This window comes from Aphelocoma coerulescens, assembly GCF_041296385.1.
Source record: "Aphelocoma coerulescens isolate FSJ_1873_10779 chromosome Z unlocalized genomic scaffold, UR_Acoe_1.0 ChrZ, whole genome shotgun sequence".
Classification (NCBI taxonomy): Eukaryota; Metazoa; Chordata; class Aves; order Passeriformes; family Corvidae; genus Aphelocoma; species Aphelocoma coerulescens.
Window position 1 is genome coordinate 17,554,077 of NW_027184085.1, and position 25,215 is coordinate 17,579,291.

The following is a 25,215-nucleotide window of genomic DNA, read 5'->3' on the forward strand; positions in this document are numbered from 1 at the left end:
AGCCGGGCAAGGGAGGGGATTGTCCCCTCTGCTCTGCACTGGGGCAGCCTCACCTCGAGTGCTGGGGCAGCTTTGGGTGCCACAATGTAAGACATTAACAGAGAACATCCAAAGGAGGGCCCTGAGGATGTTGAAGGGTGTGGAGGGGAAGCCTTGTGAGGGACAGCTGAGGTCACTTGGTCTGTTCAGCCTGGAGAAACTGAGGGGGAACCTTGCTATGGTCTTCAATATCCCCAGGAGGTGAAGAGGAGGGGCAGGCACTGATCTCTTCACTCTCATGACCAGTGGCAGGACCCAAGGGAATGGCCTGGAGTTGTGTCAGGGGAGGTTTAGGTTGGATATTAGGAAAAGGTTCTTCACCCAGAGGGTGGTTGGGCACTGGAACAGGCTCCCCAGGGCAGTGGTCACAGCACCAAGCCTGACAGAGTTCAAGAAATGTTTGGACAATGCTCTTCAGGCACATGGTGTGACGCCTGGGGTGCCATGTGCAGGGCCAGAGCTGGACTTGGATGATCCTGATGGGTCCCTTCCAACACAGCTTATTCTACGATTCTACAACTTGGCTATTTGTTGCCTAAGCACCACAAGGACTTCATCTTACCTTTTCAGTGGCAGAATCTAATGTTTCCTACATAAATGGAAATGTAAGTTAAGTAACTGAGTTGAGGGGAGAAGTTTACATTAAATAAAAATATACTAGACTAGAACCATTTTTAAGACTACAGCACTGCAAGGCTAACAATTAGTTGCATCAAAACAAGAACTAGATGGGGTCAGTCATTATCATTTATTCTAACATCAATCATTATGCTAAACAACTAAAAAAAAAGCGAGGTGTAGCTTGTAACAGAAGTGTTTTGGATAGGTATTTTGTTTGGCAGATTTTAGTGACCATCATCAGAAAAACACCCTTGTATCCATCAGGGGAAGCAAAGCTCATGACTTGGCAAATCACAACTTTTGCTGTTCAGAATTGTATCAGCTGGCACTCCTAATTAAAAAAATAGTAATTTCTCACCTGAAGATTTACTGTGCCAGCCACTGTAAAAGCAAGCATGCTGGGTTTAGGAAAGAACTCCACTAACTCCATCTGGCATTTGACAGAATTGGTATGCAAGATCTTACAGCTTTTCAGGGTCCAAGATTAAGGCTTGTTGTCTTGAAGGACAGGAGAATCAGGGCAAGAAGCATTTCAACATCAAGGCCTAAGCCAAGTAAAATTTTTGTATTCACAGCTGTAATCCAGTTTGACATGGATTTACGAATTTGGGCAAGTTTTCTTCCCACACAGAACAGATACGTGTTCCTCACAGCTTACAGTGTAATCTGAACACTGGGTGACACTGCTTCGATGTGCCACTTTGAAGCTACATTTAAGTCCCACCTAAGATTTGCTGTACTTCAGCCATAATGTTTCAAAAGTCTGAGGAAAACCATTACTCAGTAGCTACCTGCATCACTGCATGCTGCATTTTTCACTCCTCTGTGCACCATCAGGTGTGTGGTAGCATGTGCTTTGGTGGTACCCAGAGTTCTTAAAGTACATTCTGAGTTACTGCTACATATCTCTGGAAATGAAGTAGCAAACACAGTGCAGATGCATGAAGAGCTTTACAAGTAAAGAAAGGTTTCCAGACATTTATTTCTGGAACTGTACACCAGGTATTAAAGTACAACAAATACAAAATAATGCTCAAAAAAATCAGTGTTTATGTACAAATATTAAAACCAATGCAACAACAGCGACTTCCTCTTGAACATCTGATACTAAAACATGTTCCGATTGTCACTTGATTTGTTGTTATGCACAGGGTAGTTAACTTTGAACTGAGAATAATTGGAATCTCTGTTTTATTAGGAAGACTATAACCATTCATACTTTATTGTACAATTGATAGCATCTTCCTCCTTCTTTCAATGAAAAATAGGAATAATAAAAATAGTAACCTTGTCATTATCTTACAAATCACTGTATTTCATTTCCCTGTCTGTAGACAATGTGCTTGTAATGCTGGGCCAATAGTGTCCCTGTTGGTCAGTTTATCCATTAGTTTACATTCAAAGTTGAAATACTCACTAGAGACTTTGGTAAAATTAAGCAGTATCACTGTGTCCTACTTGAACTGAAGTTTTCCTATATTTTTGACTCTCAATTGCACGATTCATTGACCTAATTGTACAGAGTTTCATATTTTTGAAACAGTATTGTATTGTACATCCTTCAAGTAAATTCAGCAGTTTGACCATTGCAAGAGGAAGACTAAACACTTAAGAACCTAGCATGGGAAGATGACGTGTGACCAACTGTGGTATTGCTATAATCACAGCACCAGTTACACTTCTAAATGAATCTGCTACCCTCTTCAGATTCCCTGTACATAAAAAGGATACATTTACCAACACTGCAATTGCCCATTATGGATTTTTTGGTTTGTTTGTATGAAGAAAACACATGGCAAAGGACAAAGAATTCATCACAGTTTGTTAGAAGAATTGTGCTTCACCATGTAATAGCCAAAGCATTGTAATTTCTTCATATGGTGGCAATTCAGTTATCTCCATGCTGACTTTCAAAACACAATTCTTTTAATAAACAGTAACAAGTTCTCCATTTAAATGTTTAAACTGAGAGAAAAAATTAAGTCCAGCTTTTTAAAGAAAAGTTCAATAAATAGCTATTTTACATGGATAAAGTCATAGTGGTACAAATTTATGAATGTCACATCAAGCATGCACAAAAATGTTACTATACACAGAAGTAGTCAGAAAATATCGAAAGAGATATCTAAAAAGATATGAAGAATTTACATATTTACGAAATCTTGCAAATTATTGCCTCATTTTAACAAGGAATTAAAAGTAAACGATACCAGCTAGCTAGCCAACAGGCTAAATAAGATCAGCATTTATATTAGACTACCCAGAAATCATTTTTCTCTCATACCATTTTCTGAATTTTGGTCAAAGTCTTTATTAAATAACTAAAGTGTCCATTCAACTTGCTGACAACCCAAGCCTTAGACAAGTCTCTGCCTACATTAAGAGCCCAGCAATGCATAGATAAACTGAGTATATTACTGCATCAGCTAATGAAAATGGGCATGTTCATTTAAGTGCAACTGGTATAAGCATTCAGTCATCTTTGTATGATTTTTATACAGACCAGCCACTCACTGTAAACCCATAGATAAACTTGAATGTATAACAATGGAAGATTATGGCCAGAATTCTACAAAATTACTTAAAATGGGTTGATTCATAAACAAAAGAAACAAGGTACAAAGTTCAGCACAAAACACAGCAGTAAGAAGCTGAGAACTTGGCGAAAAATGTCAAGGATACAACACAGGGCCAAGGCTACCCGTTATTTACTGTGTACTTACTAAAGTTAAATATTTCAGATGTTTAAGTTAAGAACTGATTACAAAATTATATCTACTTTTGTCCACTGTGCTAAACTAATTTGTTTTTAATATGGTAAATGTGCTATTGCATAAACACTTCAAAGCAATCTTCATTACAATGCTGTAAAGAAAACTCCATATGCTGCATCTGAAAATCAGGATGTCAATGCAGTTCACAGTATGCATAATAAATACCCTCTTCCCTTTCAAATATTAAACTCACTACTTTCTAATTACTCAGCACAACCTTGAAGCAACTATTAAAAATATCAACAATGCAAACTTAATTGCTTGAATAATGAAAACAAATTAGTGGCAATTAAATTTGTAATACAAACAGTGCAAAGAAAAAGTATGGAGGGGAAAGGGGTAATCCTACTGAAGTGAGGTTCAGGCTTTCATTAGAACACCCTGCAAGTTGTATGCTACAACATGTTACATACCAACACTATGCTTGGTTCCTGCAGCAACTGGAACAAATGTTTGCAAGACAAACTTCCTGGATGGCTAAATTGCACTCAATGTTCAAAATAAAAAAAATGTAATACAGTTAAATACTTGCTTTTATGGGATGCATTTTTACTCATCCCTTCCTATTTGACCAAGGAAGTGAAGTGCCATTTTGAAGCCAACGACTTGCCAAAAAAAATAAATGCAATCCACACTAAATAAAAACTTTCAAGCATGTACTTCAAGGTTCTACTATTACTATATAAACTAGATAGTCCCTCAGAACTGTAACTCTTAGAACTGCAGTGCTCCAAACAACTTAAGATGTCTTCCAAACGTAGACTGTTTAGTGGTAAATCCTAAGGTGTGCAGACTGTAGCTTTATACATCAGCTGCCTTAGGAAAGGTATGGTACACGATTGCATTACTCTTCAAAATTGTGGACAAACCCCATCCAAATACAATATAGCCTGAAACTCGTCTGTTTAAGCCAATAAGTTTAAAGTACACAGACATCTATGGCAGCATGATTACTTCTGTGTAAGGTAGCCATGACCTTTAATTTTGCAACAGCATTCAAGTGTAGATCTTCACTTTACTCATCTTAAGTCCCTTGTGCTAGCTTCCACCAACATGAATTTGCTGTTTTGTAAACTGAAGTGCTCTAGTTTAGTATCACATGAGAGAAGGTTCCATTTAAAAAACATCCTTGTATGTTTGTGCAGTTTAAAGTAAAGAAACCCATCCCTGCCTTTATAAGGGGGGAAAAAAAATGCTACATTGAGCAGGGATCAGGATCGGTACCTGTAAACACTGTTACTCCACTGCATCCATTACGGCAAAAGTAACTTAGACTAAAAAAGCCACTCCATCTGTTCAGAACTTCTGTGCTGGTTTTGAAACGGTGGCCTTCGTCTACAGGCTTTAGAAAAAAAACTGAAGCAGAGCTTAAAGCTGCACCACAGAGTTCTCTTAGTCCCAAACTCTGCCACACATCCTATGACATTTCCACATTTATGGACTGAAAAAAGAAATTACTCTTGATAAATCAAGATATAGTTCTATACATACAAAGACATCACTGATGTCATAAAGTTCAAACTTCCAGTGAAAGACTAAGCAAACCTGATAGCTCCCATCAAGTTTACTACTACTGCATAAAGTACCCACTGTTTGTTTAGGTTTCCACAGTCATTCTGAGTGAAGGGCAGCATGTTGGTGGAGAGTGTGGGTACTGATAAAACCATTTGTCTCATTTGCAGATAGACTGCTGAAGTCAGCCACTGAAACAGCCATTTTGGCACTGGTAATGTGGTGTGTGTGGTTCTCGAAGTCCACACCAAGGTTATTTACAGAGACATCATTCATAAAAGATTCTGGGACAGCAATCCCCATTTTCAATCTCTTCGCAGGTCTTTCTGCCTCCTCACTGCACATGTTCATTTGGTTTAGCTCTGAATGATAAAAGCCAGTCTCAAATAAATTAAAACAATCACTTTCACCATTGCTAGGCAAGTTAAGTAATTCTTCTGTTCCAACAGGCACATGATTAACTGGTGCTCGAGGTAAGCTGTCCATGGGAGGGAAGGCGTCATCCAGGCAGTTCACATCTGAAGTGTGGCAGACTGTAGCTACACTGTTGGTCAGTGCTGGAAAACAGATGAACACAAATGCAAATGAAATAGCTGTTTGTGTAGTTCCAACCAAGATTTTTTTTTTTCTTGATTTACCTGTCAACTCATTGGCAGTGATAGAGTTTAGAATGCTTAGCTGTTGATCAGGAATGCTTTCTGTTCGACTATTAGATGTTAAGGCTGAAGAATGCACTGCTCCACCAAGGGATTCTGCTTCATCTACCAAACGATCCATGTAGTCCCTAAAAGAATATTGCATCCATCAGGTATTATATAACTGGAAAACAAAACCTATAAATGATGATAGGTTTAATTTCAGTTGCCATAGCCACTGAAGCTTTACACTGCAATGACATAAGAGGGGTGGGGGGGGATGTCTTCTACATTTCTGATTTGCAACAGAAAACCCATTCCAAGAACATTTTACTTACGTAACTCCTGGATGATGGTTGTATTTCTTCTTTCCAAATCTTGTTTGCTGAGCAAAGTAATCATAACGTTCTGACTTCTTCCACATGTAGTAGAAAGCCACACACTCAGCAACTGTTCTGGTTCTTACCTAAAGGGCAACAAGAAGAATTTATAAGATTAATGCAAAGACTTGTCATCTTCCCAATTCCCAATCCTGCAATATTGTTAGGTCTAATTGTTCTGGAACAAATCTTTGCAGACTTCAAACAGCCTTACTGTTTCAAGTATTACATTTGTTCTACTCTACATGTTACTACATTTTTTTTCAAACTAGATTGAAACTCTATCTACATCTGAAGTACTTATATATATAAAAACATTTTTTAAACTGTAAGATATGCCCTCCCTTAGGATGGCAAAAGCTGAGCAAATTAATGACCTAAGAGAAGTGAAGCACAGAAGACTGTGGGTACATATTCCTTTGGGGAAAGCCCAGAACCATTGAGGCTTTGGCAACAAGAGAGCTGTCAAATCACGACAGCAATTGCTTAAACAAAATAAAACTGTGGTCTTGTTGAGAAGGTATAAAGGACTGAAAAGACTCATTTTCATCTATGTTAACTGTTTGTCTCTTTCCCCAAAATGGAGGTTGCTATGTGAAGTCAGATTCTTGGAGAAAAAGTCATTCATTACTTCTACTTATATCCACTTTTTGATGCAGAAACACTTCAAATCATCATCACATCACCCACAGTTCCAGCTTTACAACTAAAATATACAACTCTATCCAATACAATCTGGCAGTAAACATATAGAGACATCAGTGGCGAATCCAAAATGCCTTGGGTGCAGTAGTAAACCTTGCTAGTTTAGGCACAGACATACCAGGCAGGGGAGGAAATTAACAGGTGTCCACATGCTAATGCATAAAGTCCCAGTTAACAAAGCTTTGCAGTGCAGTGATAAGGAAACACATCTTGTTAAGCTCCTCCACCCTGTTAATCTTTTCTAGCAGATACCTGCTGTACACAAGTGACGTTACCTTATGCTGGATCCCAGAACCTTCCCTAAACTTTCTGGCCTTCTACCTGGGAAAAAAACCCAGGAGATTTCTTAGACAAATTCTAGTCCATAGTGATACACGTGTTTTGTTCCGTGTTGGAAAATATATTTTAATCTCTGATGCATTAATTTTTATTTGTAAAGTCCATTTAAAATCTGAACCACCCAAATTACTTAGGATAGGTTAAACCAGGTAGTGGGCAAGACCAGCAGACAGTTGTTGAAGAGCAACCACAACCCTATGAAGTTTACCTGAAATGCAATAAAAACAAGCAGACTCCTAAAGAAAAAAACCCTTTAATGTAGTATCAAAAGTATAAAGGAGATATACAGGAAATTTGGAAACAATGATATTGTCAACTGCTGCTTTTTGATAACAAAAAATTTTAAAAAGCCCTATTCTTCAGGCACAGAAGAGTCAATCAGAAGCAATCCAGACCAAGATTAGAACTCCTTTTTGGCTCAGAAAAGAGAGTATTATGGATGACTACACTTCATGAAAACACAGAGCTCAGCCTGATTCTGTAAACTTGCACCTTCCTGGTGGCAAAACAAATTAGGCAAACATGCATTCTCCCCTCCTACAGCCACAGTACAGAAATACTGTTCCCTTTCAGGAAAGGCACAAATTTAAGTTGAATTGTAATGCACATGCATAAATAGAAGTAATGTTAACATAAGCTGATTTCAGAGATAATATATTGACCTATCTTGCAATGCCTAATATTTCCAATGACATTTGGAAATATTAATGCAGGGAAAGGAAAAATTAGTTCAAAAATGCCAAATTTATTTTAATATGCTTCTTTTTCCCTCTTTTGCATGGCTTCTGACAAAGAGATTGCCTTCACATAGTTTAAGTATCATACCATTTACCAACTCTTCCATTTAACTGTAGAATACTAACCTTGTTTTTCTGTATGAGATGAAAGTCTTTTCCATACATCAGAAGTGCATTTTCAAAGCTTCTGCATTCTTCTTCTGTCCATGCTGTCATCTCTTCTAGACAATTATAAAAGTAGCATGAGAAACTTGATTTTACTCACTAACCTCTGACAAAGAATAAAATTTTTGTTCCTAATGGACGAATATCCAAATGCATTTAATAAAAAAAAAAGGAACTCAGTTATGTAGATTCATGTTATTTCCCCTACTGAGAAGCTATCCTACCTGAAATCTAACATTCTTCTTTACAAAGAATCATCTAGAAGAGCTTGATTTCTGAAATCTTTCATCCTTGAGGGCAAAGGTTATTTGAAAGGTTTATTTTTCTTAGTAAGTCTGTCATCAAAAAATAGTGTCCGATAATATCACTGAGGTGGTGTGATGATTTTTCTCAATATTTCTTGTTACACAGGACACAAAGAACAGTGGTTGTTGGAAAAAGGAGAGAAGGAAGCCTGAGAGAGCTCAGCCCTGCTGTGCAAACCACAGGAACAGTGCTAGGCCCACACCCTCTCAGGCACTCAGGAGCCTGGGCCATGTCTGACCCAGGAGCCAGCTACCAGCCCGAGTGCCAGCCTTGGTGCACGGCACTGTAAATCACAGTTGAGAAACAGGATGGGGTGAACTGTCATCAAAAGGACAACTCCAACCTGACACAGCAAGCCGAGGGATCCAGCATGAAATAGACTCCCCAGAACATACAACATCCTACCTGATCTTATAAACCCCCTGGTGAGGTAGTGGACTCCTGGAAAAGGTGTAAAAGCTCAGTCAGCACTGAGCCTAGGTCAGGCAGCCATACAGGACAAACTGACTGAGACTATACTTAACGTGATCCAGCCAAAAATAAAGAACAAAGAACCATCTTTGTTAAATGACAGACTCTGGTTTTCATTTAAGGGATTAATAAATAATAGGGACAAACAAGATGGAATCCTGTTTTCCAAGGAGACTCAAGCAAATCTCTCCATGCCCTATGGAACTGTACAACAGAATCCATTTAGGATTGGCACAGCACAAATGTTAGCACAGCAAGGAATGGAGTGGGGCTTATTTATGTACCCAGCTATGTCCTCCTGATTTTGGTACAAATGTCATCAGACTGTAATCAATCACAATTGCGAAGAGATACTACACAGTGGGTGAGAACTGCTTTATGGCAGCAGAACCACAACCTGTTTCATTGTTACAACAGCAGTGGCGGAAAGAAAGGAAGGTCAAAAGCAAACCTTTCTACCAACTGCAAACTTCTGTAGCAGAACTTCCAGCTGGCTGACTGTCAGATTATATCTAATTTGTGCTAAAGTCATCATGACAGGGATGTGCTTGATAATCTGATTCCTACTCAAGGGTTTTCCATGAAACCTTTTTTTTTTTTTTGGAAACACACTTTACTGACAAACCAGGTATTCTCTTACCCTGAGATGCCTTTCCATTTGAGCAGTATCTCTCAATTGCTTCTTTAACATTATGGCTACTTTTAAGAAGTTCATACAGCGCCTATAAAATAGGAAAAGTCTTTAGAAAGAGTCAGAGTTTTCTAATATCCAATACAAACCTCCAAAATCAGTGTTCCAGTAAACATATCTAATGAAAAAAAAAAAGGATTTATCTTTACACATGATGAAAATTTAAAAGTAACAACCCAAACCACCCAAAGGCAAGATTTAATTTTAAAAAATGTAAAACATTATATGCAATTATTAAAAAGGCTGGATTTGTCAACAGTATGACAATCAGAAACACCACAGATCACAACACTGCCAACATTCAAATACTCAATATTTTTAAGCATGTGCTTAAAAATTTTAAGTAAGATCTTGACCCAATAATATCCAACTAAGGAATGAAGAAATTGAGTAGTGGTGCCTTTATAATGCAAAGCAGAGAAAGAGACCACATGTTAATTACCAAGTGCTGTGTCACAAATGGAACAGCCTATAAAACCTACTTGTTCATTGTCCCGTGTATGTAGTCCTTCAGGAATTCTGCCAATCATTTTTTCATTTCCTGTTCTTAAGGAGGTTTCAAAAAGGTATTCTTTAACTTTACTTTCTGAGATCACATCGGGTTTCCAAAGTAAATGGTCTTCATTTTCATAAACTGATAAAATAGAAATCCATTAATGCCAGTTATAACATTTTTAAGGCTGTAACATTAAAAGCTATTTCACAAATACAAAGACCAGTAAAAAAGAAGTAATCAAATCACACCACTTTTAAACTGCAGATCACTTGGGCTATTTAGTAATTTTCAACTAAAATTTGCCAAAAATTATGAATTATTATATGGCAATGTGGTGATTTGTTTTTCCATTCATTAGCAACTGAATGCTGCTGAGAACTTGGTATGTTGAATGCTTTGAAGTGATTAGGGTGTACTGTTCTCCACAATACACTGAAATGATGTCTGCAACTCTCAGATAGTTAATTTCAAGGATGATATATTGAAAGTGCACAAGAGTTGACCTGAACCTTTGTCAGTCTGTGCATATGTTTCAACACTAGATCAAACTGTAAATCCTTTACTCTGATCAACAGATGTGATTACCACTGCACATCTTCATGTAGTCTCTTGGCAATAGAGAATTTGAGTTACTTAATTCAAACACAAAGTCATAATGGCTGTTACAGCAGAAAAGAAGGAGATGCTCAAAGCTCTCCTAAAACTGCAGGAAACAACATTAGGCTAAGATGAGGAATAGAATGACACCTCTGAAACTTCTTTTACGGCTTAACAACATGGAAAGCTTTCAGACAGACATGTTCAAGTGTAAAATTCATAGGAGAGCAAAACTGCTTTCTAGCACAATTCTGGTAGCTGGGACTACATAGCACAAATGTAAGTCCCTGTTTGCCATCACAAGCTTTTCAAGGAGTACAGAAAAGGCTTTCATAGAATCCTCCACCCCTACAACCAAGCCCAACCTTTCAGAGTGCTACTGACACTCCTCTTCAGCTTTGTTTATCAACGAAGACCACACAGTGCTTTTTCCTGGAGACCATGACTCAAAAGATACTCCTTGAGCCCTCTCAGGTGGGAGGTACCCCTTCGCTCTTGGCTATGATATCAGACTTTCACTGGTTCTCTCTACTACCAGCTCATTACAGAGAAAATTATCAGATTAACCCCTCCTTGGTCATCCTCTAGCTATTAGCACTTCCTTAGTTCATGGCTGAGGAGAAGTCAAGATGTGGAAATAGTAAAAGAATCACCCACATAAATCCAGTCCTTACTCCTCCATTTCTTGGAACCCATTAGCATCATGCTTGAATCTTAAAAAATTGGAGGCTCTCCTAGATCTTAAGCAACACAGGAGATGTTCGCTTCCTAACACTTCCAGCTCCATCCCTACCAAACATTCTTCTTCTCTATTGCAAAGGACTTCTCCTCAAAAGAGCAGGTGGCAATGTTAAAAAGACTCAATACAATTCACTCAAATAATATCCCCATTAAATGTTACAGTAACAGAACACAAGCACCTTAGAGAATATCAAAAATTTACAGAAAAAAAAACCAGAATGCCCTTCATTTATTATTATATCACCCTACCCATTTCTTAATTTCATAGCTTTTCCAGCTATGAGCAAATTTTTTTGCATTATTTGCCTTTTTAATTCCACAACTATATGCTGGTTTCTAAAGAAACAAAATAAAACTCTATTAAATAAAGCTCTTTTTTCCACTCTAGCACAACTGCAGTTTTTGACCTAAATTTGCACGGGAGACAGTATATCAGGACCTATACAAGGAAATTTAAAATAGCTTACTGCTTTGTTTTCCATATTAATTTTGTAACTCACATGATTTTACCTGCCAAAAAAAAACCACCCAAGGCAAAAGGCTGTTTTGAACATCTTCAGTGTAAACTAAGTTACATGCTCACAAACTAGCTACGATTCTCCAATGACAGACTCCCTTCTTGACCTACAGTTGGTTGCCTCCTAATATTACTGGATACTTCAGAATTAACCCTCCAATTTTGTCTTAAGAATGTCCTCTCCAAGATGAAAAGACACATTTCTGAGATTTAAGTATATAGTTGTGCTACTTCAATTTTCTAGTGCCTTATTTTTAATGGTCTCTGAGACTTCAGCTAGGGAACTGAATTGACCTTACAAATTTAAATAACATTTTTCCATCAAGTGCTATGTATAAACATAAAATAAGAAGTAAAAGAAGAACTGACCCTTTTCATCATCTCTACATCTGCCAAGGTAAGCTGGAATTTCAGCCTGGTACTGTGAACCAACCATTATTTCCTGAAAATGTAATAAAAATGAAGAGAGAAAGTTATTAACAATATTTTGTGTATGGAAGTATTAAAAAATGTCGTTAACCTGGCACGTGACATAGAATTCCTGAATGAAGGTGCTATTTTAGATACATACTAAAACTCTTAATGGATTTTTCTTAACACCAAAGTTTTAACTTTTAAAAAATATAATTATTACCTTTCTCAAATCTTCAGATGAATTACCATTGTCTGCCTCTACATCTTCACCATCAGATTCCTTATCTCCATCGTAAGTGGTGTTTGCTTCAGACACAAAAAAGTTTGCTGTTAGCTACGAAGAATTTTCTGTTCAAGCACAGAACTACAAGATATCATTTACTTCTGAAAGGAGCACCTGCTCTTACTCAAGGAGACACTTATTGTGTGTCTATTGATTCACATTTCTATCAAAACCAAACTAGAATGAAGTCAGAACGCACTGATACTTGTATACTGCAGAACTGAAACATTTCTCATCATTGCAAATGACACAATCTACTGTATTTCTAACAGTCAAATGGAAATGAGACAATTTTTTTTTGTTGATTTTCTCAATAAAAGCTTATACCTAGAGAAAAAACAGAAAACTTCCAGGGCTATGACATAGCCTCAGGTTAATCACAAAGAGAGTAAAGCTGAAGGCATGCCTTTATTATCTACTAAAACCTTTCATCAGAAGTTTTAATGGGCATTCAAAACATTCCTTTAAACCAGGCTGCCTTAGCACGCAATGAAGATACAGGAGAGACACACAAAATGGAATAAATAAAAGACAGCAAAAGACTGCTTATTCCTCTTTAATCTTTTTTTTTCCTTCACTTAGGAAGAAATACAGCAGAGCCCTCCAAACAGCACAAATACATTACTCCATAGAGTAACTCATATTTTAGAATCTGGAATGCTATGGTATTATGTTCTGAAGCAGTTCTATTTTTATAGTTGTATAATCCCCAGCAGAATGAAATCTACAGTTCTGACATGATTACAGCTATTTTGTATTCTCCAACATCAGAAAAAACAAACTGGGCTGAAGTATCAGCTTCATCACAACTAAAACGTCATGAACATCAGAGACAATGGCCAAGACTGTATGGACTGAGGCTCTTCTTCTGTAGTCATGACTAAAATCACCAGACTCTCTCTTTGGTTTTACAAGTAGCAAGCAAGGAGCTAACCTGAATGAATGGAACAATATGCCTAGACAATCACAGGCAATTATTTTGTCCAATTAATGTAAACTTAATGAAACAGTCTATGTTATGTATTAGATATGCATATCTTAAAACTTATGTTATCTTAGAATCTGGGAGATGGACAAAGACCAGAAAAAAGATGGGACTGCCAAATCACAGAGAACTGACATCTTCCCTGAAATGGTGGATATTTGATTTTAAAATGTCTGGCTTAATGTTCTAACAAAGTAACATTTTTAAAGAAGACCATGACAGCTGAGAACAAAGATGACTGCTTCTTAATCCTCAATACAGATGAGGAGCTGAGAACTTTTTTTGTATGAAGCTGCCACATTTAAAATGTCGTATTTCTTAACAGTTCCCAAGTGCCAGCATGTTTTGAAGTTTGTTTAACTGAAAAAGGGGCATTATAATTTTTAAGTTTTTTGTATCTCTCTTTCAATACAAATGTCTTGCATTTATCAGACAGCAGCATGCAAAGGGCTATGACTGCTGGTGACTGAGGCAGCACTTTCCCTTTATCCCCCCCTCCTCTAGAGGAATGAAATCCCCCATGGAATACCTTAAGATACTTGCCAAATTAAAACTGTGGTAAAAGTCTTCCACACTGCTCTAACTCTAGGACACAGGTGAACAAATGAGATGCAACAGGCAATCAGGAATATCTCATCCAGGTTGGATAACTGAACCACTGGTTCTCAGATCTTTCCCATCATAGCTCCATGGATAGTGAAATTTTGGTGGTCATGGGTTTACAGGCCCCATCCCATATAAAACTACTTTGGCTCACCCCATGAAGTCCTATGGAAAAGTGTTGAATGTGTGAAGGGAAATAATCACAAAGACACTGCGTCCCAGTTCACATCCACAGGCTGCACGGAGAAGTCACTGGCTTAAAAGCAGCAGCAAAAATTTTAGTAGAGAAACACTAATTTAAAAGAATGGGTTACATATTCATATAATTCACTAACATATTGAAAATCATGACGGGTGTTCCTCAATACTGTACTAACTACTGATTATGAAGTCATTGTATTTATAGAGAAATTAATTTTACTTGTGCTTTGAGCACAGAACCAAATATGAGTCTTTTAAGTAATCAATAATACCAACCCAAAGGCAATGTTCATGTACAACATCCTGCAAAGCACTGTTTCTCAACTCCTGGTACAGTGAGCAGTACTCCTCAATTTTGGTGTTTTAAGATATGAAGCTATATATAACGCTATGACTTTTTTGAGTACTATTACAAAATCAGGTTTCCTACATCTTAATGGCCGAGGAAAGAAGTCAGTAGCCTCATGTGAAGTAACTGATGGTGTCAAGTCATCAGCAGAGGACTGTGTTTCTTCATCATCACCCGACAAGAGGTCTTTAGCGATTTCCTCCTGTATCATTAAAATAAAAAAATAAAACCTCAGAGTGACTATGGACTGGTAAGCATTTAGATTCAGCCAACTGTAAACCTCATTAATTAAAATGAGTTACCTTACCATAAGAAAATTTAGCTGACCATACTCCCTTAATTAAAAAGCTAGTTTGCTCCTACTAACTCTAAGAATACAACCATTCATTTCAGAGTCAAACATAGCGGTTCATTCCCCCTCTGTCTCCTATTAAAACAGATGCACAAGAACTAACTTTTGTAAGCATCAATCTCAGATGTTCCTCCAATTGCTTGCTGTAAAAAACACCAATGGAAACTGCCTCACATATTTAGCATTCTGTCATTCTTTGCATCACAGATATACTGAAGCTTTAGAAGCCTACTGCCCCCTAAACTCTGGGGAAAAAGCCAACCAAACAAAAAAAACCCAGCCAGGTTTTTTGTAGACTTTTGCTGAGAGGAATAGTTCCAAATAATAGACAACTTCCCAAAACACAAAAAAATCTGATGTTTTTGTAGGTTAAAGAAATTATACTAAGAAAGAAAAAGCACACTGCGTCCACTAGCAGACATGTTTGAACCCCTCTGACTGAGATTTGGAAGGGAAAGAACTGTATTAGACAACAAGCCAACTACATTTTTGTAGCCTCAACACAATCGTGAATCCTAACGAGAATCAGATGTGCAGAGCCATCATTATACCCTTCTTTCTGTGGAGTTTACCATTACATCATACAGGAAAAATAAAAGACATATACTTACTACTTGCATACTTTCTAAGCTCAACTACAAGCTGCACATGCTTTGTAACAAAAATCAGAATACAATCTCAGAATTTAAAGTTAACTTGCAAACCACAAAAGCTGAAGTTTCAGGTTTTTATATCAGCAATGCAACACATGTAGTCACCACACATAAAACAACCTCTCTCTCATTCCTCAAAGCTGAGACCTTCCTAAATGATATGCATTTGAAAATAAAATTCCAAAGCAATCAAGAGTGCATTTTCAAATTATTTTCATACCATTTTGGTACTTGATATGTGGTGGAAGTCAAAGTTATTTCTGGACATCACATACATTATCGAAAAATCCCACTTCTTAACTAAAAAAAAACCCAAAACAACTAACAAACCTCATACTTAAATGTTCTTTGCATGTGTTTTAGAAGAACTGTTGACATACTTATTTTTCTTTTGTACTAATATAGTAACACTGAAATTGCTATACATTTGAAACTGTCATTATTAGAACTAGATGCCCAATATCCATGAAAAGGTAGGATCCCAGAGTAACAATATATATCAAATATAACAAGAGACGTATTTTGTAATATCAAGAGATAATGACACATAATTTAAGGCCACCGGGATTTCTGCTTTTAAACAATTCAGGTAAAAATGGTTCTGGACTTACTTTATCTAGAGTCATATCTGGAAGTTCATCTGCAAGTTCACTTGGAGAGCTATTTGCACTGGAACCAGGCATAACTGGAATTGTGGGTTCATAGCCATAGAATGCTAGTAAATCTTCCAGTGGCATGTTTCCTTCCTAATACAAGAAGAATTACAACACTTCAATATATAGCCAATTACTTGTAAACAGTTCAGGCATAAGAAGGTAAGACATACTCTGAAGAACAGAAATAAAAACCAAAGAAAAACTCAACTGAAAGCAGGAATGATTAAAGGTTTAAGATACGGTGATTCTATGATAACAGTAATTCATAAACATGTCTCTTGGCGTGTAGTGAAGTCCTGTCAAGCTATTGGGGAAAACATTTTACTGGATGAAACTAAAGAGTAAGTATTAAAAATTTGCTCCCTGTCTGATTGATACTGCAGAACACGATTTATCAATATTTCTTTAAGAGAAATACAGAAAACCCTGAAGACTTTATTCTTACATAGCTACAGCTGCACACGTGAAAACCCCCACAAAAGTAAACCAATATAGCAACTTTAAAGCCTTTCCTTTCATCTCCTGCACAATGTATTTTATATTAACCATTGACAAGGTAACAGAAGAAAGACAGCCAAGAGAAGGCAAAAATCAAGAGAAAGGCTTGATTTTTGACTTGTCTTTTCCAGTAGCTTTTGATCAAGTGATTCTAGTAACTGTCATCATACTTACATCCTAATACAATTAATAAAACAAAAAACAGTGAAGATTTTTTTGTAGTTACCTGGTTCAAGACATCAAAGTATCAAAAATATTTCCAAATATTTATACCTTTGAAAGTTATAACTCTATAAATTTACTGTTGAACTCATACACTGATTAAATTGCTTTTTTTTCTTTAGTCAGGCAAGGTCTTAGTCCTGTGAAGATTTTTCACAATGGGTAAATGGAAACTCATGTCCAAGTCTTTCCAGGATCAGGAACTAAAGTAATAAAGTGTTTAAGACGTGTGTCTCTCAGTTCTTCTTTCTTCTATTATAGAAGCAGTAAGAGAACTTTGTGGAGTAGCAACTCCACTTTAACCATCAGACCTGGCAAACTCCTTCACTACTATAACAGCAAGCTCAATCAGTAAAAATCTAATTGTAAAGGCAAAAAAGGCAAAAAAAGGCAAAAAAAAGGCAAAAAAAGGCAAAAAAAAAAAAAGAAACGGGAGTATAAGCACTGTCAACTCCACATTTAGAAAATTTGTTTTTACATGGACTACATAAACACAGCATTGTATTTGATGGTAAAAATTAGTTTTTTGGAAGTCTGTTGACCAAAACCTGCAGTTATGCTGAGTGGTGTAAGTGGGTCACCAAACAGTAATGCAAAGAGCACCAATTTGTGGGTGTTTAGCATTCAGCAGGCATTGAGAATGGGTGATGTACTGCCGTGGATGAACAAGAAGTGTTAATATGAAAAACTTCTTATGAAGAAAATAAAAAGGAACAGGAAAAGCCAAAGAGCACACTGATTATTTCGTACATCCACTGAATGCTAAACTGATGAAACTAAGACACAGAAATATCATTTATATAGCAAATTATTGTGACCCATCATGCCTAAACCAGGATTGCTTGTCTGCATATTGGAAAAGTAAAACCTGACCAACATAATGAAATGCAGCTAGATGTCACTTTAATAGTACGCATATTGTACAGTTTTAACATACAAGTGATCTTAGATGACAGGACTCTAAAACCTGCGTCAGTGATTTCTCTACCAAAGCAAATGTGCTACTAAATAAAAAAAAATATATGAGTACTAATACCTTTGAGAAGCTAAGTTCAGCCTTTTCTGTGAGGATACACTGCTACATCTACATCCTAACCTTTCTTTTAAACAAGCTGCAAATGTATTTTTGCAGAAAACAGCACTATACGATACAAACTGAAGGACAGGTTGAATGTTCTTCTCACTAGAAAAGTTAAAATAGGTATTTCACAAGGGACAGAGTCACTCTTACCTTTTCTAAATCTTCAATTTCAGAGCTGAAATTTTTGCTTTCTTCCATCATTTCCTCCTCTTCGAGAGTTCGCTCATCATCATAATCATGTACCAGCATTTCAGCAGATGGGTCAAAGTCATGATCCTCAGATGATAAAGAGCCAACTATCAAAAAAAACACCTTAATTTGAGAAATTTTTTCCCTATACCATCATACGAAATTAAATCCCAGTAAAAAAAGTTGCATGAATTCTTTTACCAACAGGGTGACAGCTCTCAGTGGAGTAACAAATTCTTAAGTACTTCACAAATTCAGCTGCTTTAGCCGACCTTCCCTTTTCATATTTTTAAGTAATAAGCATAATTTAAGCATAATAATAAAATTACAGTTTTCTCTCTTTCTACAAACAGAATACTAGGGAGAAGCACCTAAACAAGTAAAACAAAGTTTCAGGAAGTACAATCCCAAACTAGTATTATACTGAATAAAAGTTTGCTCAAAACATCCTTGAAATCATCATTAAGATACAAAGCACACGCATCACAAGATATCAGAAGCTGGAAGACTGTGATCTATAGACTCTGATTTTATTGATGTGATTTATATGGTAACAAGCATAGTTTTTCACTGGAAAACAGGTAACTTAGGTTATGAATTCACATCCTACTAACAGCAAAATAAAGTGAGACTCGCTTCCAATTGCTTTAGCCTGACAAATGGATCTTCTAATAAAACTGATTTGTAGTACTTGATCTAGAAGAAAAAGCACAGCAGAGTTTCAAGAAATATTATGGAAAATACACCAAAAATAACAAAATGCTTCTAATGGAACATATTAATTAACAAGACAGTGTAACAGGTCTGTGGTCCAACAGACACTTTTTCATTACTGAAGATGATACTCAGAAGTCATCAAAAAAGTCCTATTATTTTAAATGCACTTTGTAATTTCAAAGATTATCATTAGATTCAACAAGTTTTGAAGATGAAAATATTCTTCACCAGTAGTCAGTGTCCTACAGCAAAGAATCACCAAATTACAGGGTTGCTTTGCTCTTTAATGTTCACTTTTTTATGGCTTTCAGGTTGGAGAAAAAAGACAGATTAGGATAATCCTCTTTCACTTCTGGTTTCCCCTTACATACTAGTCCTCTGTTGCAATCCTTAGCTTTCAAGCATCAATGAGAAGGTTTATCAAGAATTATTTCTATCAAGGAACTTCTTCCAAAGTGTTGAAGGAAATAGCTACAAATTTTCAACCCTCTTCAAAAAATAATGCAGTATTCCTCTCTGCACTGCTTTCAGCCTTGAAAGAGACAGCTGTATATGCCAAGACTTCTGAACCTTACGGAATGCAATTTTTCATCATTTATGGTAAATGTTCATTCTGTACATGCAGGTAATTGAACTTTGTTTAGCTTGCTTAAGACAAAGCAAGCGAAGTCAAAGTTTGTACTATCATACTGCAGAGAAACACTCAGGCCAAAAGTGTTTTTTCACATGCTACTCATATTATGGTCTCATAGAACCTTCAGAAATCAATGCCATCAATGCTACTACAGTTCCAATAACGACATTATGTGTTTAATTCTCCTGCTGTTGGCCATCACATCCTGCTCAAGCTCTAAGAAAGCATCAACTGCCTTAATGTAACATGTATTTATAAGGGTGTGCTCAAGATTATTGATGGTAATTGCTCTTCTAACTAGTTTTCCGTTTAACTCAAGGGGAAGCTCTGTTCCACAGATTTTACATTAAAAAGTTCCACTTCTCCTGTAGTTCTGAATGTTCAATACTCCATTTAAAATATTTAAAACTATACTGAAAAATACAAGTTCAAGAAATTCCATAGTAGCTAAAGATTATGACAAACACCGCAGAATGCATTTGCATAGAAGCAAATACGTCCCCCAAATATTTGAGAATAGTTTGGCTGATGTTAACGATGCTTGGTTGGATATAATGTGTTCCAAAGAACCTTAACAGTATTTAGTTACAGCCATAAAAATTACTTGTTGTTCTGATTTCAAACATTTTCTTTTACTACCAAGAAGTCAAAAATTCAGATAAGCCTGTTCTTATCAGCAGCAAGAGAAGCTGTCTCTCTCCAGGCTATCTGGCTTTACTGAGATGCTGACTTAAAAGTGCTAAAAACTTTGATTTCATTTTTGGTTCTGAGCAGTCAATTTCTAACTGCAACTGGACTTAAGTGAAGGATTCCACAGCGCGCATCTCCTCTTAAAAACCTGGCAGGTGGTTAACAGCGTGCACACGAAGCCTTAGGAAAGCTACGAGGGGATAAATTTGGGAAGGAGCAGCAAGGAGAGAGCGGCGTGCGGGCGACAAGCCGGGTGCCGATGCAGGAGGTGGGCGAGGACGAACCTGGGCTCGAACTCCCAAAGGAAGCCTGCAGGGAAAAGAGAGCGAGGTGAGAGCTGGCTCCCTGCGGCCCGGCAGCAAGCAGGGCTCTTCATTTCACGCAGCCGTCGGAGCTGCCCCGTTTCCCCGCCGCCCCGCTTTCCCCCGCTCCCCTCCAGCCTCAGCCCCAGCGTCCCGCCCTGTTGGCCGCTCCATCCCGCTCACCCTCGCCCATCCCTCCGTCCCTCGCTCCCGCCTGCCGCTCTCCGTCCCTCCGCCTCCCCGGGCATAAGGCCCCCCCAGGGGCCGCGCCAGGCCCGGCCGCCGCTCCCGCTCCCTCCGGCCCCGGCCGGGCGGGACGTGACACGGACCGGACCGGCCGCCGCCTCCTCCCCCGCTCCCAGCCCGGGGCTCGCTCCTCCTCCCTCCCTCCGGACGGTTCTCCGCGGCCCGCGCCGCAGCGGCGACACCGCCGGCCCGTCCCGCGGCCCCTCCGCCGCCCGCGGGCCGCACACCGGCACCGCGCCCGCCCCGCGGCCTGGTCGCGCAGGCTCGGCCGCCCCGGCCCCGCCGCCCCGTCAGTCCCGCCGCGCCGCCGCGGGGGCGCCTCCCGGGGGTGCCGGGGCGGCGCGGGGGCGCTGCGGGCGCGGGGCTCCGCGGGGCGCCGGGCGAGCCGCCCGCGCCCGGCCCGCTCTGCCCGCTCACCTCCGCCATATTGGGACGATGGGGCCGAGCGGCGGCGCCGCGCCGAGTGCCCGGATGGCGCCGTGAGCCAATGGCGGCCACGGGCCCACCGGACCGTCCGTGCGGGCGCGGGGGGACCGCGACGGGCCGGGACGGGCCGGGCTGGGCGGGGCGGCGGAGGCGGGGCAGGGAGCACCGGGACCCGCCGGGACCCTCCTCTGGCGGCGCCGCCCCGGCCGGCGACGGCGCTCGGCCCGCCCCGGCCCGGCCCCGCCCGGAGAGGGCGCCCGCCCTACCGGCGGGGGCTGCTGCTGGGGCAGCCAGCGGGGCACTCGGGGCCGGCCGGGAGCGGGTGACTCGGACACCCAGGGCTGGGAGTGTCGAGCTGGAGCGGACCCGGCCGCGTCACCTCGGTACCGGGTGCTGGTGTGCAGGAGAGCTGGTGGTTACACTCACCCCACACCCGAAGTGTCAGGAACATGAAACAAAACTCCGAAGCCTTCAGCCTTTCTGGTGTGCGTTGTCTGCTCTGGCAAATAGAAAGTAAAATTTACTTTATAGTGTTTTTATCTGAAGCGTGCCATGTCTGTTATGTGCAAGTTATATCTACTCCGTTTTACAAAATCAAAGAATCGTTAGGGTTAGAAAGGACCTCAGGAGATCCCCTGGTCCAAATCCCTGCCACAGGAACACATCCAGGTGGGTGTTCAATGTCTCAGGAAAGGGAGACTCCATGACTTCCCTGGACAGCCCGTTCCAGTGCACTGCCACTCTCAATGTGAAGTTCTTCCTCATGTTTTGGTGGAAGTTTTTTGTTTTAATTTATGGTCATTGCATCTCGTGCTGTTGCTGGGCACCACTGAAAAGAGTCTAGCACCATCCTGTTGGCACCTGCGTTTGAAGTACTCATATTCATCAATGAGATGTCCTCTCGGGCTTCTCTAGACTAAACAGGCCCAGCTCCTGTAGTCTCGCCTCATAAAAGAGGTGCTTCAGACCCCTCATCATCTTTGTTGCCCTCCACTGGACTGTCTCTGGTACTCCTTGTCTTTCTTGAACTGAGGAACCCAGAACTGGACACTGTACTCCAGATGTGGCCTCACCAGGGCCAAGCAGAGGGAGAGGGTCAACCTCTCTTGACCTGCTGGCCACACTCTTCCAGGCCTCTTAGTGGCATTTTTTGTTCCTCTACACATTAAGTTGGATTGGGCTGGTTTTAGCTTGATTCCTTAATCCCAGGCTATAAAGACCGATCCGTCTAATTCTAGATTCACAGGTTTCTGCTTCTGGCCACAATTTCAATGGCCATACTTTTTATATTAAATATTGCTCTGCTAGAGGGGTGATGTGTGTCACAGCAACACTCACAGGCAGTAGTGCCCCAGGCTGTGTCCCACATGGGGCATCAAGGCTGCATGCAAAGTGAATGGCTCCTTTGGATGCATCCTAAGTTGGGTTTTCAGACAGTGTAAAGATCTCAAGCTAGTTTAGGTGCTTGAGAAGGAGAATTCTAATGGTCAAATGGTTAATTCTCAGACCTGTTGCTCTGAGAAACAGAGTAAATTAAATTGTGTCGTGGGGCACTGCTGAATCTAATATAATTCCAGTACTCAAAGTGTCTGTAAGCCTTCAAACTACACAGCAGCTACAATGTAGTCATACTGCTTTCAATGTACCTGGGGTAAAATGCTGGCAACATAAAAATTGCAAGTCTTTGCAGAAACACATTTTTTAGGAAAGTTGTCACAGTCACTGGTAGCTTCATCAGTACCTCAACCTGTTTGCCTGATCAGCCTTTGTGTTTTTTCAAAGTTATCTGGTAAAAATGGTCAGTGACAGACAGATGGGCTATGTCAAGGCACACTGCACATACTAAAACATTAAGAAGAAAGAGTCAATCCTTTCCACTCAAAAATTAAGAAAGCAGATTTAATCTTTTCCAGCTCTGACTGATCCAGAATGCCATTATAATCCACTAGTGCTAGCTACTTAGCCTTTCTAAGTTTTGTTCCCTCCAAATACAACAAATTCAGGTCTTTATTCTCTTGAAGCCTCAGGCTGGATAATGCAAATAGCTTCTCATGAGCGCAGAATGTGTAACACAAACACAGACCTGTTCATCTTATCAATAAAATAGCACAGAAAATGCAGCAGGAAAAAAAAAATCAATTCAGGGAAGTACATATTTGCTACTATATACATTTTATTAATAGGAATTGTCCTCAATTTGGATGCAAGTACCTATTTTGTAACTCCTGAAGTAGTTTACTTCAGAGTCATTTGACTGTTTAATATGATTAAGCTTTTCAGTTGTGTGCAATTTTACAGAAAAATCTATCGTTAATTTGCTACTTAAAATATTTTATCAGATTTAGAACCAAGTTTTTAAATTATAATTCAGTTGTCTTTGATAGTGTGAACTCATAGCTCTGTCACAGCAGATCATGACACACACTCGAGAGCTGCCATATAAGTTGCAGCAAGTATTCTGGAAAAACTAGTACTCAGAGCTGTGGACAGAGGGCTGCAAGGAAAATAAAAATTACTGGATTATAAAGCATAACAATGAAAAGAATTTTCACTGAGTTTTGTACTTGGAAATTGTAACTATACATAAAGATGTATAAATATTTGCATGCTCCAATACCTAAAAAAAAAAAGACAATCTGGATCTTGAAGATTTGAAAGGAGCTGCTCTGATCCTGTATCACAATGGGGGTTGGATTGCAATAGCAATATCTATAATGCAATTACATTCTATGCTGTTACAAGATGTTTTACCTCCCAGTGGTTTTTACTGAGTGCAGATCAAGAGAAAAAGTGAGGATGGTGAAGTTACTGGGCTAAAATTGTTTTTAATGGAAATGGAAAGGAACAGGGATGTGATTGCACTACTGCTTTCTCAATTTTTCTCCAGGAACAGAGGTGAGAACCTGAAATGCTGGTAAAGTGTAGCTTGGAAACAAAACCTTGTACTTTGGTGGAGTCTGGTATGGCATTGGTGTGGAGCTTCCTCTGGAGCCCAGTGCTTTCTCAAGTGTTTTTCTGCCCTCTGCCTTTCCTCCCTGAACAGAAAGGCGAGATTGCTGTTTCCATTTTACAAGGACTCAGAATTAGACATGGCAGAACAAAATATACCAATGCATATACAGAGTAAATAAAATAATTGCATCAATGCAGATGCAGTTTTCCATAGCTACCATGCATATAAAGACCCATGGAGTTCTGTATTTCAAGGTGTCTTATCTCTTGAATTGGAATCAAGAAGATGGGACAAAAATCTGCCTAAACTATACTTAACGAAGTAATGGAGGATGATACATTATATATATGTTTTGGCTATATTTTATCATCTGACTTAATCTCAGATTAAAAAAAAAAGTTTCAATTGATTGAAATAGTAAAGAAAGTGGAAGCAACTACAATTAATTAAAAAAACCTGAAACAAAAAACCGAATAATGCAATGAAACTGAACAGTTATAGATGGGGAGTTGTAAGATAAAGAGGGAAGAAGCTCTAGGAAAAAATCTCTTGATCTATAGCAATTTTTTCTCTTTCAATCTTAAAAAGGGTAAAATTTAGTCTTTTACTTCTTAGTGTGTGCTGTCATGGACATGTCTAACAGACACATGATGATCAGAGATTACCATAAGCATGTTTGGAGTCTAAATTTGTATCTGGGTGGTGTCAATGTGATGTTACTTTATCACTTCAGTCTGCAGTCTTCCAGCAAACGGTTGCCCAAAGCCCTAGAGTAATGGCCTCAAATAGCTCTTTCTGCAGGCATAAGAAAAAGTAAAGCCTGCTTGTTCAGCAAATCAAGCTGGTCTTAGACCTTTTGGATGTATCTGTGCTAGTAAATTAAATATGCTCAGGAATGTTTGCTTGACATTAAAACGACCAAGAAGCACAGAACTGCACATACCTCTGCTTCTGCCAGAGACCACCTGTTGTAGGTGGACAGTTGAACACAGTAACCTGAAGGGTAATGAGAAGGAAGGCTGCTGGTCATGAAGC

The 25,215-nt window shown here is 39.2% G+C and overlaps 1 protein-coding gene across 2 annotated transcripts; it reads right to left on the reverse strand.

Moving 5' to 3' along the window:
* Nucleotides 1–1,622: 1,622 nt before the first annotated feature.
* MIER3 (MIER family member 3) lies at nt 1,623–21,414 on the reverse strand. Of its 2 annotated transcripts, none has more exons than XM_069001077.1 (13): nt 21,219–21,414; nt 20,538–20,562; nt 18,174–18,319; nt 16,178–16,312; nt 14,643–14,763; nt 12,361–12,446; nt 12,096–12,168; nt 9,858–10,009; nt 9,325–9,406; nt 7,869–7,960; nt 5,920–6,047; nt 5,585–5,730; nt 1,623–5,503 (listed from the first exon to the last, which is right to left on the reverse strand). In XM_069001077.1, exons 1-13 carry the CDS (start codon nt 21,225–21,227, stop codon nt 5,046–5,048), a joined length of 1,653 nt encoding a protein of 550 aa, XP_068857178.1. In that variant the 5' UTR covers nt 21,228–21,414; the 3' UTR covers nt 1,623–5,045. The 2 variants fall into 2 exon arrangements, with proteins under 2 accessions (XP_068857178.1, XP_068857177.1); XM_069001076.1 differs by having other exon boundaries at nt 7,869–7,963; nt 21,219–21,407.
* Between the last annotated feature and the right edge of the window lie 3,801 nt (nt 21,415–25,215).

Coding starts and splice junctions, on each gene's coding strand:
- MIER3 (XM_069001076.1), bottom strand. Junction 12,447..14,642: donor CTTTCCTCGGCCATTAAGAT/GTAGGAAACCTG, acceptor TTGTGTCTGAAG/CAAACACCACTTACGATGGA. Junction 6,048..7,868: donor ATCTCATACAGAAAAACAAG/GTTAGTATTCTA, acceptor GTTGCCCTTTAG/GTAAGAACCAGAACAGTTGC.